General features: G+C 50.4%; 1 protein-coding gene and 1 pseudogene across 1 annotated transcript in view; both read left to right on the forward strand.

Moving 5' to 3' along the window:
- Positions 1–16,042, forward strand: part of plekhg2 (pleckstrin homology domain containing, family G (with RhoGef domain) member 2) — a 132,494-nt gene that overhangs the window by 46,759 nt on the left and 69,693 nt on the right. The window contains exon 3 of the mRNA XM_060856007.1: positions 6,599–6,699. Coding sequence (XP_060711990.1) covers positions 6,599–6,699 — 101 coding nt within the window. The remainder of the gene's footprint in view (positions 1–6,598; positions 6,700–16,042) is intronic.
- On the forward strand, positions 8,596–10,401 carry LOC132836785 (circumsporozoite protein-like; annotated as a pseudogene).

Here is a 16,042-nt window from a genome sequence, read left to right on the forward strand (position 1 = left end):
ACAGCCTGTGGCTTTTTGACCTGGAAGTGGTCTATTGATACAGAAGGGGTCTTTGTTTTAACACAACGTTTAACCTGGAGGTCTCTGTGGTATGGGAGGAGTCAGCGAGAGGCAGAACGCAGTCTGATTTCTGAATGTGGGAGAAAATCTTACATACGCAGACAGAGAGAAAAAAATCCCAGCTTCTCATGGGAAAATCAACATCCCAAGGAGCAATCGCTTTGTTGCGTAGTCGTTACAAAGTTGTACATTTGATAGAGAGTGGGCGAGAAAGAGAGAGAGAGAGAGACTAATGCTGACAATTCTCTTCAGTCTATGTTTTGAAGGTCACTAGCTCAGGCTCGTGAATTTGCCGTTCTACTTTTGTCTGCGTTCATTGCAGGAACTTTGTGTTACTGAAGGCCACCTTTTTAGAGTGAGGAATCACCAACTGCTTGAGAGAGGAGGAGGAAATTTAGTACCATTGCTGCTTCTACACCCTCCATGAATATTATCACATCCATTAGCATAGTGTCCAAATGATCTGTTACAGAGTTTTTGTTTCACTCAAACTTTCTGTCACTCCTCCTCTCACTCTCCTTCCATTCCTTCCTACTTTATGGGTCAGCACGGTGTGGCTCAGTGGTTAGCACTGCTGCCTCCCAGCACAAGGGACCTGGGTTCGATTCCAGCCTCGGGTGACTGTCTGTGTGGAGTTTGCGTGTTCTCCCGGTGTCTGTGTGGGTTTCCTCCCACAGTCCAAAGATTTTTAGGTCAGGGTAGATTGGAAATGCTAAATTGCCCCATAATGTTGGGTGCATTTGTCAGAGGGAAACAGGTCTTGGTGGGTTAGTCTTTGGAGGGTCTGTGTGGACTTGTTGGGCCAAATGGCCTGTTTCCACACCATAGGGAATCTAATCTAACCAAGAGAGGGAGTGTTAACTGGAAATGAACTATAAGGACTTGCTTGGGTCAGGGTTACTGAGTTTGTTAATTTGCAGTGAAAAGACCCAGAGAGTGTTTATCAATGTGGTCAGTCCAACAGGAGCATTTGATAGCGATAAGAATGTGCCTTTTTCTGCATCGAATGAACAACAGATGAAGCAGCTGGCTTACATTCCATTCAGTGTTTCATCTTGTGTACAAAAGCATGTGCGATATTTAATCTATTCAGACTGCACTGCAGAGGGTTTGATTGTTATTGGTGCAACATTTCAGCTCTGTGCTCCATCTCTCTAACTATCTCTCTCTATCTATCTATCTCTCTATCTGTCTCTCTCTATATCTCTAACTGTCTCTCTCTCTATCTTTCTCTCTATCTGTCTCCCTCTATCTATCTCTCTCTATCTCTCTGCCTCTCTCTCTGTCTCTCTCTCCCTCTATCTCTCTCTATCTCTCTGTGTGTCTCTCTCTCTCTCTCTATCTATCTATCTATCTCTCTCTATCTATCTCTCTATCTATGTCTCTCTCTCTCTCTCTCTCTATCTATATCTCTCACTCTCTATCTCTCTTTCTCTCTCTATCTATTTATCTATCTCCCTCTCTGTCTATCTCTCTCCAACTATCTCTCTCTCTCTATCTATCTCTTTCTCCCTCTTTCTATCTCTCTCTCTCTCTGTTTGTGTCCCAGACACACAGCCTCAAAGGTGTTTTGTTTCTGGTTGGGAACATTGGGCGGTGAACACTGAGGTTTTCTGACCTGAAGCTGATTTCCTCATCATCAGGACCCTCAGCGTCTATTCTGGGCAGAGAGTAACTAACACTCACTTTGAGCTGAATGCTGCCTTTCTCTTTATCGTTGATGGGACATGGGCATCGCTGGCTAGGTCAGCATTTACTGCCCCTCTGGTGAAGAGTCAGCCACATCACTGTGGGTCTGGAGTCACGTGTAGGCCCAGGCCGGGCAAGGATGGCAGATTTCCTTCCCTCGTGACCCTGCTGGGTTTTTGTAAAAATCTTAATGGTTATCTTTTTTCTTGAATTCAAATTTCACCAAATTGAACCCCAGAACATGACTCTGAGGACCTGCTCATTGACATCAGTGCTTCCAATTATCCTGCTACTGTCTCTACCCATTTAATGTGACTCACAACCACCCCGGAATATAAAACTCTGGGGGAGTCTTGTGACAATGGTTCAGAGCTTTACCAGCTTGTATTACCCTGCTTTCTCCCCATATCCCTGTGTGCCCCCATTCCGACCCAAAACACCATCTAATGCCCCTCTCGAATGTCTCAATTGTACCTGCCCCCACCACTATCCCAGGCACCGTATCTCACTCGCTGGGCAAAAACGTATTGTCCTCCGATTACAGGATCTCTACAAGGTGGAAGCTGGTCATTCAGCCCATCAAGTCCACACTAACGCTCCTAAGAGCATTCCACAGAAAAGCCACCCCCACTGCCAATCCACCGAACCTGCACATCTTCGGACTGTGGGAGGAAACCCATGCAGGGAATGTGCAAAGTCCACCCAGACAGCCACCCAAGGGTGGAATCGAACCCAGGTCCCAGAAGGTAGCAGTGCTAACCACTGAGCCACCGTTCTGTAGACCAGTTCAATCTCTGCCGTTTTGTGCTTGTTCCTAAGCTTGTCAGAGGAGATGTTAGACAAAAGCCGACCGTGAAGCTTCCATTGAAACAAGACAAAGTTAATGATTTCACCACAAAATTAACCCGGCCATGTATCTGAAACAGACCAGCAACAATAGGAATGGGAAGGAGGCCATTTGTCCCCATGAGCCTGGTCTGCCATCCAACAGGATCATGGCTGATCTAACATTTCTTGTAAATAAAAACAAAAATTGCAGGAAAAGCTCAACAGGTCTGGCAGCATCTGTGGAGAGAAATCAGAGATAATGTTTTAGGTTGAGTGATCTTTCCTCAGAAGTCAACATTCCTCGCGTCCACTTCCCTGTATTTCCCTGTAACCCTCGATTCCCGGACTGATCAGGAATCTCTCCACCTCAGCCTTATATACCCACCCGGGCCCTGCCCCCACAGCTCTCTGGGACAAGGAGTTCCAAACACTCTCCACCCTCCGAGGGAAGAAACCCCTCCCCATCTCAGCCTTCAGTTGGTGCCCCTTTATCCTGAGGCTGTGCCCTCTGGCCCCAGACCATCCCATGAGGGGGACCACCCTCTCAACATTGATCCTGTCAAGCCCCTTACAGAATCCACGATGTGTCAATGGGATCACCTCTCAATCTTCTGGTCAGTGAGTGGAGTCCCTTTGCTCATAAGACAATCCCTCCATCCCAAGGATTATCCCAGTGAACCTTCCCTGGACTGATTCCAATGAAATGATACCTCTCATTAAACGAGGAGAGCAAATTACGTGACTGATTGTGGTGAATAGCATATCCAACTAATTATTACATTTATCCAAAGAACAGTTATAGAGTCATTGAGCTGTACAGTATGGAAACAGACCCTTCGGTCTAACCCGTCCATGCCGACCAGATATCCCAACCCAATCTAGTCCCACCTGCCAGCACCCGGCCCATATCCCTCCAAACCCTCCCTATTCACATACCCATCCAAATGCCTCTTAAATGTTGCAATTGTACCAGCCTCCACCACATCCTCTGGTAGCTCATTCCATACATGTACCACCCTCTGTGTGAAAAAGTTGCCCCTTAGGTCTCTTTTATATATTTCCCCTCTCACCCTAAACCTATGCCCTCTAGTTCTGGACTCCCCCACCCCAAGGAAAGGGGACTTGTCTATTTATCCTATCCACGTCCGTCATGATTTTATAAATCTCTCTAAGGTCACCCCTCAGCCTCCGATGCTCCAGGGAAAACAGCCCCAGCCTATTCAGCCTCTCCCTGTAGCTCAAATCCTCCAACCCTGGCAACATCCTTGTAAATCCTTTCTGAACCCTTTCAAGTTTTACAATATCCTTCCGATAGGAAGGAGACCAGAACTGCACGCAATATTCCAACAGTGGCCTAACCAATGCCCTGTACAGCCGTAACATGACCTCCCAACTCCTGTACTCAGTACTCTGACCAATAAAGGAAAGCATACCAAACGCTCTCTTCACTATCCTATCTTCCTGCGACTCTACTTTCAAGCAGCTATGAACCTGCACTTTGTTCAGCAGGACCTTATCATTAAGTGTATAAGTCCCGCCCTGATTTGCTTTCCCAAAATGCAGCGCCTCACATTTATCTGAATTAAACTCCATCTGCCACTCTTCAGCCCATTGGCCCATCTGGTCCAGATCCTGTTGTAATCTGAGGTAACCCTCTTCGCTGTCCACTACACCTCCAATTGTGGTGTCATCAGTAAATGTACTAACTGTACCTCCGAGCTGATTGTGTGTGGAGACTTCAGAGTGTTTCAGTCTGGTGGGGTATGGCTGGAACATCCTGGGCTCAGTGAGTTGAAGGTTTGGACATTGCCCCTCAGTGGGGCACAGATTCCAGTGTGAAATTCCCAGTGCGTTTCCGAGGGTATGCTGTTCAGTCGGAGGTGCTGTCTCTCAGATGAAACTGAGCCCCTTTCTGCCATTTTGGTGCATGTAAGGATCCCATGCCCAGAATTTCGGGGAGGGGGGGGTCACTGGGGAGAGCTCAACATGAATGAATAATTTGTTATCCCTTCTACTGGAGCGACTGGGGTGGCACAGTGGCTCAGTGGTTAGCAGTGCTGCCTCACAACACCAGGGTCCCAGGTTCAATTCCTGCCTCGGGTGACTGACTGTGTGGAGTTTGCACGTTCTCCCCGTGTCTGCGTGGATGTGCTCCGGTTTCCTCCCACAGTGTGCGGGTCAGGTGGATTGGCCATGCTAAATTGCCGTAGTGTTAGGTGCATCATTCAGAGGGGAATGGGTCTGGGTGGCTTACTCTGTGGAGGGTCGGTTGGGCCGAAGGGCCTGTTTCCACAATGTAGGGAACAGGGATTACTGGAAAAGCTCAGCAGGTCCGGCAGCATCTGTGGAGAGAAATCAGAGTTAATGTTTCAGGTTCATGACCCTTCCTCAGAACCTGAAGAATTCTGGTCACTCTACCAGAAACGTAAACTCTGATTTCTCTCCACAGCTGCTGCCAGACCTGCTGAGCTTTTCCAGTAATTCCTGGTTTTCTCTCTGATTTACAGCATTCAATGTTCTTTCGATGTTTAATGTAAGAACTGGTTCATTAGGCAGAGGCTATGGTCTAGTGCTATTACCGCTGGAATATTATGGGTGGCTCAGTGGTTAGCACTGCTGCCTCCCAGCGCCAGGGACCCAGGTTCCATTCCAGCCTCGGGTGACTGACTGTGTGGAGTTTGCACATTCTCCCTGTGTCTCCGTGGGTTTCCTCCGGGTGCTCCGGTTTCCTCCCACAGTCCAAAGATGTGCAGGTCCGGGTGAATTGGCCGTGTTAAATTGTCCCTAGTATTCACAGATGTATAGGTTAGGTGCATTAGTCATGGGTAAATATAGAGTAGGGGAATGGGTCTGAGCGGGTTTCTCGTCGGAGGGTCGGTGTGGACTTGTTGGGCCGAAGAGCCTGTTTCCACACTGTAGGGATTTTATGATGTTAATCCAAAGAGCTGAAAACGTGTTGCTGGAAAAGCGCAGCAGGTCAGGCAGCATCCAAAGAGCAGGAGAATCGATGTTTCGGACATGAGCCCTTCCTCATTCCTGAAGAAGGGCTCATGCCCGAAACGTCGATTCTCCTGCTCCTTGGATGCTGCCTGACCTGCTGCGCTTTTCCAGCAACACATTTTCAGCTCTGATCTCCAGCATCTGCAGTCCTCACTTTCTCCAATTAATCCAAAGAGCCAGGTAATATTCTAGGGGCCTGGGTTTGAAATCCCATTGGGGCGGATAGTGGAATGTGAATTCAATTAAAAAGAAAATTCTTGGGATTACAAGTCTAATGATGTATCTATTGCTGATTGTCGGAAAATCCCATCTGGGTCATTAATGTCCTTTAGATTAGATTAGATTATTTACAGTGTGGAAACAGGCCCTTCGGCCCAACAAGTCCACACTGACCCGCCATCCACCCATACCCCTATATTTACCACTTTACCTAACACTATGGGCAATTTATCCTGACCAATTCACCTAATCTGCACATCTTTGGACTGTGGGAGGAAACCGGAGCATCCGGAGGAATATTACCTGGCTCTTTGGATTAACAGGAGAAAGTGAGGACTGCAGATGCTGGAGATCAGAGCTGAAAATGTGTTGCTGGAAAAGTGCAGCAGGTCAGGCAGCATCCAAGGAGCAGGAGAATTGACGTTTCGGAGGAAACCCACGCAGACACGGGGAGAATGTGCAAACTCCAAAGTCGCCTGAGGCGGGATTGAACCCGGGTCTCTGGCGCTGTGAGGCAGCAGTGCTAACCACTGTGCCACCGTGCACACTTTAGGGCCGGAAACAGCTAGTTTGACTGACATGTGACTCTCGATCCATAGCAAAATGGTTGTCTCTTAACTGCCCCCTGGGCAATTAGGCATGGGGTAATAACTGCGGGGCCTAGTCCCTGACACCCTCATCCCGTGAATGAATTATATAAAAGCTAGTGCATTAATTCTGAATCACTGTGTTGAGTTGCTGTTTGCTTGTTTATTAGTGTAACAGTAATGTCTCGGCTCACCCAGCATTGTTGCCTTTCTAGGATTATCTGGGCTGTATCATCGATTCGGAACAGCTCCCTCTACAACCCGATGAAGTGAACACCTTATTCTGCAACATCGAAGACATCTACCAGTTTAACAGGTAAAGGGGAGGGCTACGGGGGTGAGGGAGGTGGGGGTGGGAACCATCGTGTGCCTGTGGTTAACACCATCACGCTGCCACTTTAACTCGTCTCTGTCTCTGGGTCGGACCAAAACCCACACACTCACCTAGGGTTAGTGCAGCCAGAGAAAAGCCAAATACTGCGGAAACCTCAAAGCAGAAAGTGTTGGGGAAACTCAACAGGTGCTGGCAGCTGTGGGGAGAGAGAGAGAGAGAGAGAGAGAGAGAGAGAGAGAGAGAGAGAGAGGGGGGTGGTGGGGAGGGGGCAGAGTGAACGCAGTCTGGGGTGATGCCTCTCCCGAATCCCATTTCCCTTCTGAGTCCAAATCATATTGGACTTGAAACATTAACTCTGTGTGTGTCTCTCTCTCTGTCTCTCACTGGGGTCTCACTGTCTAAGTATAAGGGTGATGCCATTCAGGACAGAGATGAGGAAAGATTTCTTCACTCAGAGAGTTGGGAACCTGTGGGATTCTCTCCCACAGGAAGTTGTTGGGGCAGGTTCATTCGATACATTCAAGAGGGAGCTGGACATGTGGCTAAAGGGAGGAGAGAAAGCGGGAGTGGGATTCTGAGATTGCGTGATCAGCCAGCATCGCATAGAATGGTGGGGCAGGGTCGAAAGGCCGAATGGCCTACTCCTGCTCCTGTTTCCTATGTTTCTATGACTTTGACTCTCCATCTCTCTCTCTCTCTGCTTCTCTCTGTCTCTCATTCTCTGTTCCTCCCTCTCCTTCCCTATCTCTCCCTCTCTCTCTCTCTCTCTGTTTCTCTCTGTCTCTCATTCTCTGTTCCTCCCTCTAACTCCCTATCTCTCCCTCTCCCTCTCTCTCTCTCTCTGTTTCTCTCTGTCTCTCATTCTCTGTTCCTCCCTCTCCTTCCCTATCTCTCCCTCTCTCTCTCTCTCTCTGTTTCTCTCTGTCTCTCATTCTCTGTTCCTCCCTCTAACTCCCTATCTCTCCCTCTCCCTCTCTCTCTCTCTCTGTCTCTCATTCTCTGTTCCTCCCTCTCTCTCTCTCTCTCTCTCTGATATAGATGCTGCCAAACCCGCTGAGTTTCTTGTGCCTTGTGTTGGAATTAAATTTTTGGAATGTATCCTTTTGTGGGATGTGGGTGTCACTGGCTGGGCCCAGTATTTATTGCCCCGTCCCTAGTTGCCCCTTGAGAAGGTGCAGGAGCGTTGTGTGTTTCACGCTTAGCTTCAGCCTCTTCACTGTGTGTGGGGCTCTGGCCTGAAGGAATCCGGCATCAGGTAACTCCAGGAGATTGTGAACCTCGCCCTACCTCACCCCGAGGGGCAGGGAGGACGGACACATTCCCAGAGCCTGTGGCCCTCACTCTGCTGTTCTGATAGGGGCCACAGTGATTCCAGTATCTGGCCTGCAGTGGATCCACTCTCACATCACTGCCCCAGTGAGGTGTGCAGTCCACAGGCGTATTGTACAGCCTGAGAACCAGGCCTTTCATGGCCTGACTGGGTGGTAACACTGGGCACACGCAGCTAACAGGGCATTGTTAACCCTTTCAGAGCTGCTGAAGACTTTTCTGATATATTCCCTCGTAGATGTGGGTGTCACTGACTGGACCCAGCATTTATAACCCGTCCCTAGTTGCCCCTTGAGAAGGTGGGGGTGAGCTGCCTTCTTGAACCGCTGCAGTCCGTGTGCTGTGGGTTGACCCACAATGCCCTTAGGGAGGGAATTCAAGGATTCTGACCCAGCCACACTGAAGGAACGGCGATATATTCCCAAGTCAGGATGGTGAGTGGTCCAACAGTGGGTATAGAGTAGACGGGGCTGTAATAACCTGCTGGGCTGACTGTGGAGTGTGGCTCAGTGGGGAGTGAGTGAGAAGGTTGGGGTCCCACTCCAGAACATGCGCTGCCTCGGACGCAGCTCGAGGAAGGAAACTGCACAACCTGCAAAAACTGGTCTGGAGGGGCACCTGGAAACTGACCTGGAGGGGCACCTGGAAACTGACATGGAGGGGCACCTGGAAACTGACCTGGAAGGGCACCTGGAAACCTACCTGGAGGGGCACCTGGAAACTGACCTGGAAGGGCACCTGAAAACGTACCTGGAGGGGCACCTGGAAACTGACCTGGAAGGGCACCTGGAAACCTACCTGGAGGGGCACCTGGAAACTGACCTGGAAGGGCACCTGAAAACGTACCTGGAGGGGCACCTGAAAACCTACCTGGAGGGGCACCTGGAAACTGACCTGGAAGGGCACCTGGAAACGTACCTGGAGGGGCACCTGAAAACGTACCTGGAGGGGCACCTGGAAACTGACCTGGAGGGGCACCTGGAAACGTACCTGGAGGGGCACCTGGAAACCTACCTGGAGGGGCACCTGAAAACGTACCTGGAGGGGCACCTGGAAACTGACCTGGAAGGGCACCTGGAAACCTAGCTGGAGGGGCACCTGGAAATGTACCTGGAGGGGCACCTGGAAACCTACCTGGAGGGGCACCTGGAAACGTACCTGGAGGGGCACCTGGAAAACTACCTGGAGGGGCACCTGGAAACTGACCTGGAAGGGCACCTGGAAACGTACCTGGATGGGCACCTGGAAACTGACCTGGAAGGACACCTGGAAACGTACCTGGAGGGGCACCTGGAAACTGACCTGGAAGGGCACCTGGAAACGTACCTGGAGGGGCACCTGGAAACTGACCTGGAAGGGCACCTGGAAACCTACCTGGAGGGGCACCTGGAAACTGACCTGGAAGGGCACCTGGAAACGTACCTGGAGGGGCACCTGGAAACTGACCTGGAAGGGCACCTGGAAACCTACCTGGAGGGGCACCTAAAAACCTACCTGGAGGGGCACCTGGAAGCCTACCTGAAGGGGCACCTGAAAACCTACCTGGAGGGGCACCTGGAAACCTGCCTGGAGGGGCATCTTGAAACGTACCTGGAAACTGACCTGGAGGGGCACCTGGAAACTGACCTGGAAGGGTACCTGGAAACCTACCTGGAGGGACACCTGAAAACGGACCTGGAGGGGCACCTGGACACCTACCTGGAAGGGCACCTGGAAACCTACCTGGAGGGGCACCTGGACACCTACCTGGAAGGGCACCTGGAAACCTACCTGGAGGGGCACCTGGAAACTGACCTGGAAGGGCACCTGGAAACCTACCTGGAGGGGCACCTGAAAACCTACCTGTAAACTGACCTGGAGGGGCACCTGGAAACTGACCTGGAAGGGCACCTGGAAACCTAGCTGGAGGGGCACCTGAAAACCTACCTGGAGGGGCACCTGGAAACCTACCTGGAGGGGCACCTGGAAACTGACCTGGAAGGGCACCTGGAAACCTACCTGGAGGGGCACCTGAAAACGGACCTGGAGGGGCACCTGGACACCTACCTGGAAGGGCACCTGGAAACCTAGCTGGAGGGGCACCTGAAAACGGACCTGGAGGGGCACCTGGACACCTACCTGGAAGGGCACCTGGAAACCTAGCTGGAGGGGCACCTGAAAACCTACCTGGAGGTGCACCTGGAAACCTACCTGGAGGGGCACCTGGAAACTGACCTGGAAGGGCACCTGGAAACCTACCTGGAGGGGCACCTGGAAACTGACCTGGAAGGGCACCTGGAAACGTACCTGGAGGGGCACCTGAAAACGTACCTGGAGGGGCACCTGGAAACTGACCTGAAATACCAAAACGGTTAAGGCTATGGGCCTAATGCGGGAAAGAGGGACTCGTGTTGCACAGACTCAATGGGCCAAAAGGCCTCCGCTACGCTGTATGACTCCATGGAGGGACCTGAGTGCAGACCGAGGGAACGCCGTCATGTCAAGAGCGCTGTCTCCTGGCTGAGAGCTAGGCAGTGTTCGTTTATCCCATGGACAGTATCACGGTGCATTGCAGACTGTGGGATCTTCCTTTGTGCTAATCAGCTTCTGCAGTATAACAGGGACTAGGTTTCACAGATAACCCTGCGTAGAATGCTTCAGGATGGCCAGTGGTTGTGAAAGGCACTACGGGAATGCAGGCCTTCCTTTATCTGTCTAGTGGGCGGGTTTGGGAAGAGTTGATGCTCACAAGCACTGCGGTTTATTTCCACATTTGTGGGTTTATAATAAGTGACTCGGTGGAAATAGAAGGCAGTTCCTGTTTACTGAATGGTCTGTGGGAACGTTCTGCATTGATGTGAAACCTGATTTGCATTCACTGCAATCTGCCACTTCTCTCTCGTTCTGCCTTCCATCAACACCACTCAGTAATATGTCTCCAGGGAACCCCTCATTAGGTTTGAACCTCTGACATCATTCCACCCTCTCACACCCCCCCCTCTCCACCAGACAGACAGACACACACTCTCACACACAGACAGACACAATCTCCCACACACACACACACACACACACACACACAGACACACACACACAAACACACACACAGCCACTCACACACAGACAGACAGACAGACACACACACACAAACATACACAGACACTCACATGGATGCACACAGACACATACAGACACAGACACACACACACACACACACACACACACACAGATACACACACAGACACTCACACATGGACACACACAGACACACACACACGCTCTCACACACACAGACACACACACACAGACACACACAGACACACACACGCTCTCACACACACAGACACATACACACGGACACACTCACACACAGGCACGCACACAGACACAGAGACATACACACACAGACACACACACACAGACACACACAGACACACACACAGACACACGCTCTCACACACACAGACACATACACACGGACACACTCACACACAGGCACGCACACAGACACAGAGACATACACACACAGACACACACACACACAGACACACACACGCTCTCACACACACAGACACATACACACGGACACACTCACACACAGGCACGCACACAGACACAGAGACATACACACACAGACACACACACACAGACACACACAGACACACACACGCTCTCACACACACAGACATACACACAGACACACTCACACACAGGCACGCACACAGACACAGAGACATACACACACAGATACACACAGACACACACACACAGACACACACACACGCTCTCACACACACAGACACATACACACGGACACACACACACAGGCACGCACACAGACACAGAGACACACACAGACACACACACACAGACACACACACATTTGCACATACATGCACACACACTACTCCAGACAAGGCCTCACTAATGTCCTGAACAGTCATTAGGGTGTGAAAGGAGGCCATTCAGCCCAATGACCCTCTTGCTTGCTATTGGAGCAGCAAACCAGCCAGTCTCACTCTCTTGTATTTCCTCCACTCCAGATCGCTTCTCTTTGAGTAATTATCAAATCCCTTCAGAAAATCCGTGATCAATTCTGCTCAAACTACTCTCATGGGTCATGAAATTGATAGATATTGATCTGTGAACACTTTAACAAGCTTCTGAGACATCAGCATTATCACCTCGTTAAGGGAGTCACCTTTAACGGGTGCCTGACTCCTGATTTACACTGGCTCAGTGGTTAGCACTAGGACCTCCCAGCGCCAGGGACCCAGGTTCGATTCCAGCCTCGGGCCACTGTCTGTGTGGAGTTTGCACATTCTCCCCGTGTCTGTGTGGGTTTCCTCCGGGTGCTCCCGCAGTGTGGAGCATTGGCCATGGGAAATTGCCCCACAGTGTGCAGGCTGGATGGCTTGGCCATGGGGAAACACAAGGAGAGGGTGGACTGCCCTTCAAAGAGTCGGTGTGGACTCGATGGGCTGAGTGGTCTCTTTGTGCACTGTAGGGATTGTGTGTGATATTGCTTTAGCTGCCCAGGGAGGGTTGGGCACCAGGTAATGCTGTGTAGTATGGACCTCAGACCCCAACCATCTGCAGTCCCCTGGGCCCTGTTGAATACAGAGTGTTCATGGTGTAGGGGAAACAGTTAATCAGGGGCGTGTGCCTGAAACAAGCCGGGCTGGTGAACGATTTTCATGGCTACACAGACGTGCCGATGCACCTTCAACCGAGTTTCTGGAGCAGGTATTCTGGGAGGGTTTCTGAGTCTCAGCCAGGATGGTGAGAGGGAGGGAGGGAGGGGGTGTTCTGGTGGATTCTGACAGTTTGCCAATGCTGGGCACCATCAATCTTCACCAGTTTGCAGGAGCTGAGATGGGTCACGGAGAGGGGCTCAGACTGTGGATGGGTATCCTTAGCTGGCGCTAGGGAACACAAACCTGACCCCGCGCCCCCACCGAAGGGGGCAAGACACCCCCGCACGGTGAGAAGGTGGGATTGCAACCATCCCGGGTTTGTATCCTGCAGAGACGTAGGATTGAAACATGGAGAAGCCTGATTCGGAGACAGAGGAAACGTGACACCAGAGAAACATTCAGGCGCCAAGCCAGTGGGTTAGGGTGTGGCCTGCACTCCCTGGAAATGGGCATCATAGAATCCCTACAGTCTGGAAGGAGGACATTCGGCCCATCGAGTCCATACTGACCCTCTGAGGAGCCTCCCACCCAGACCTACCCCCCATAACCGTGCATGGTGGGGGCTGGTTCAGTTGAGACGTTCACAAATGGTTATTTGGGGAGGAATGGTGAACAGAGGATATACAGAAAAGGCAGGAGATAGCACTGGGGAATGGTGTTCGTTTGAAGAGCTGTAACAGTTGGACTATGGACGTAGGTTTGCTCGCTGAGCTGGAAGGTTCGTTTTCGGACGTTTCGTCACCATATTCGGTAACATCATCAGTGAGACTCCCATGAAGCACTGGTGTTAGTGACCCGCTTTCTATTTGTGTGTTTCGGTTTCCTTGGGCTGGCGATGTCATTTCCTGTAGTGATGTCATTTCCTGTTCTTTGTCTCAGAGGGTGGTAAATGGGGTCCAAGTCGATGTGTTTGTTGATAGAGTTCCGGTTGGAATGCCATGCTACTGGGAATTCTCGTGTGTCTCTGGTTGGTTTGTCCTAGAATGGGTGTGTTGTCCCAGTCGAAGTGGTGTCGAAGTGATACAAGTGAGAGAGGGTGCTATAGCAATGCTATAGGTCCTTGTAAGGCTGTGTACACTCTTGTTTTGAACCACACGCCCTCAGTGAAGGTCTCACAGACGGGAAATTGGCCAAAAAAGTGTTTTTCACATTTGATACCAGAACTGTACGTGTGTTAACCATCAGGAGAAAAACTGAAAAATTTTAGCAACTGGCCTTGAGAAAAAAAAGAGGGAAAGGGGTGAGCACTCTGTTCCCTAAACAATCCACAGAATGAAATTCACTGAAATAAACCACGGAACTGGGAATGCTGGAGATCCGAGACTAAAACACAAATGACTGGAGGTACTCAGGAGGTCTGCGGAGAGAGAAATAGATTTAACGTTTTAAGACGAGTGACCTTTCTTCAAGACAGGTCACAAAACGTTAACTTGTGGAAATCTTAGAGTGGGAGAACAGGCCATTTGGCCCAACAAATCCATGCCGACTCATCCCCCTACCCTATCCCTATAACCCTGCACTTCCCATGGCTAACCCACAGAGCCGCCACATCCCTGGACACTATGGGGCAATTTAGCACGGCCAATCCACCCTGACCTGCACGTCTTTGGACTGTGGGAGGAAACTAGAGGTAACTCACGCAGACACGGGGAGAATGTGCAAACTCCACACAGACAGTCACATGAGGGTGGAATCGAACCCGGGTCCCTGGCGCTGTGAGGCAGCAGTGCTAACCACTGAGTCACCCCTCTGTTTTCTCTCCACATGGACCTTCTGAGCTTTCTAATTCTGTTTTTGATGTACAGCATCCACAGTTCTTTTGGTTTTAATCAAGAAAGGCAGGGTTACAGTGAGGGGGCGGGTAAGTGGAGCTGAATCCATGATAAAGATCACCCATGATCCTATTGAATGGGGGAGTTGGCTGGAGGGGTCAGATGACCTACTCCTGCTCCTAATTCTTATGTTCTCATACTTCTCCAGCAATTGCTGTTTTTCAATTGAATTCACTTGTGAGTCAGATATTTAAGGAAGTTCCAAATCCATTTGGGAAATCAGGAGAAACTTCTTTTACCTGGAGAGTGAGGACAATGTGGAACTTTTAAAAAGTATTCATTCGTGGGATGTGGGTGTCTCTGGCTAGGCCCAGAATTCTTTACCCCATCTCTAATTGCCCAGGGGGCAGTTAAAGAGTCAATCCCATTGCTGTGGGACTGGAGTCACGTGTAGGCTCAACCAGGTAAGGATGGCAGTTTCCTTCTCTAAAGGGAATTAGAGACTCAGGTGGGTTTTTCCAACAATTGCTTCTAGAGGTTTATAAAATCATGAGGGGCATGGATAGCGTAAATAGACAAGGTCTTTTCCCTGGAGTGGGGGAGTCCAGAACTAGAGGGCATAGGTTTAGGGTGAGAGGGGAAAGATATAAAAGAGATGTAAGGGGCAACTTTTTCACGTAGAGGGTGGTACGTGTGTGGAATGAGCTGCCAGAGGATGTGGTGGAGGCTGGTACAATTGCAGCATTTAAAAGGCATCTGGATGGGTATATGAATTGGAGGGATATGGGCCGGGTGCTGGCAAATGAGAGTAGATTAGGTTGGGATATCTGCTTGGCGTGGACGAGTTGGAGTGAAGGGTCTGTTTCTGTGCTGTCCATCTCTATGACAACGGATTCATGGTCATCACTAGGCTCTTAATTCCAGACTTTTAGTGAGCTCTGCAGTGGCAGGCTTCAATCCAGGTCCCTAGGACATCGCCTGAGTCCTGAGGTGAGCAGTGCAGCGATAATACCACTCAGCTGTCACCTCCCCTAATCTCACACCCACGGGGTTAGTAATACCAATATATTTCAGGGAGGGAGGGACGGAGAGGTGGATAGTGTGGGGTGGGGTGGGAGGAGAGTCGTTGCAGCAGAAATACGAGGATGGTGCAGATGGGCTGAGCAACTTTGTTCTGGTCGGTTAATTCTATATAATTTACTTGGGATTAATGAGTTGCCAACTTGAGTCAAATATAAGCCATGAAGGTCTCCCTCCCTCTTGCTGGTTTTGATCTCATCAGTCCAGCTTCCAGCTGCACCCTGAGGGTTCCCTGCTTCTTCAATTACACGCAGCATCCCCTCTCATTGGATGCTACCCTTCACCACCAAGTGACCTCAAACTTTCCCCGAATTCCCAGGTGAACCTTCGTCAGGGTTTTTAACTCTTCCTTTCAGTTACGATACGTTCCGGTGTTTTGGTTAAAGGAGGAATATAAAAGAGACCACACATTGCCAACATTTCAGAACGGACATCCCGGCGCGTTTGCTGCCCACCTCCATCAGAGAC

The sequence above is a fragment of the Hemiscyllium ocellatum genome, chromosome 47 (genome assembly GCF_020745735.1).
Source record: "Hemiscyllium ocellatum isolate sHemOce1 chromosome 47, sHemOce1.pat.X.cur, whole genome shotgun sequence".
In the NCBI taxonomy this organism is placed as follows: domain Eukaryota; kingdom Metazoa; phylum Chordata; class Chondrichthyes; order Orectolobiformes; family Hemiscylliidae; genus Hemiscyllium; species Hemiscyllium ocellatum.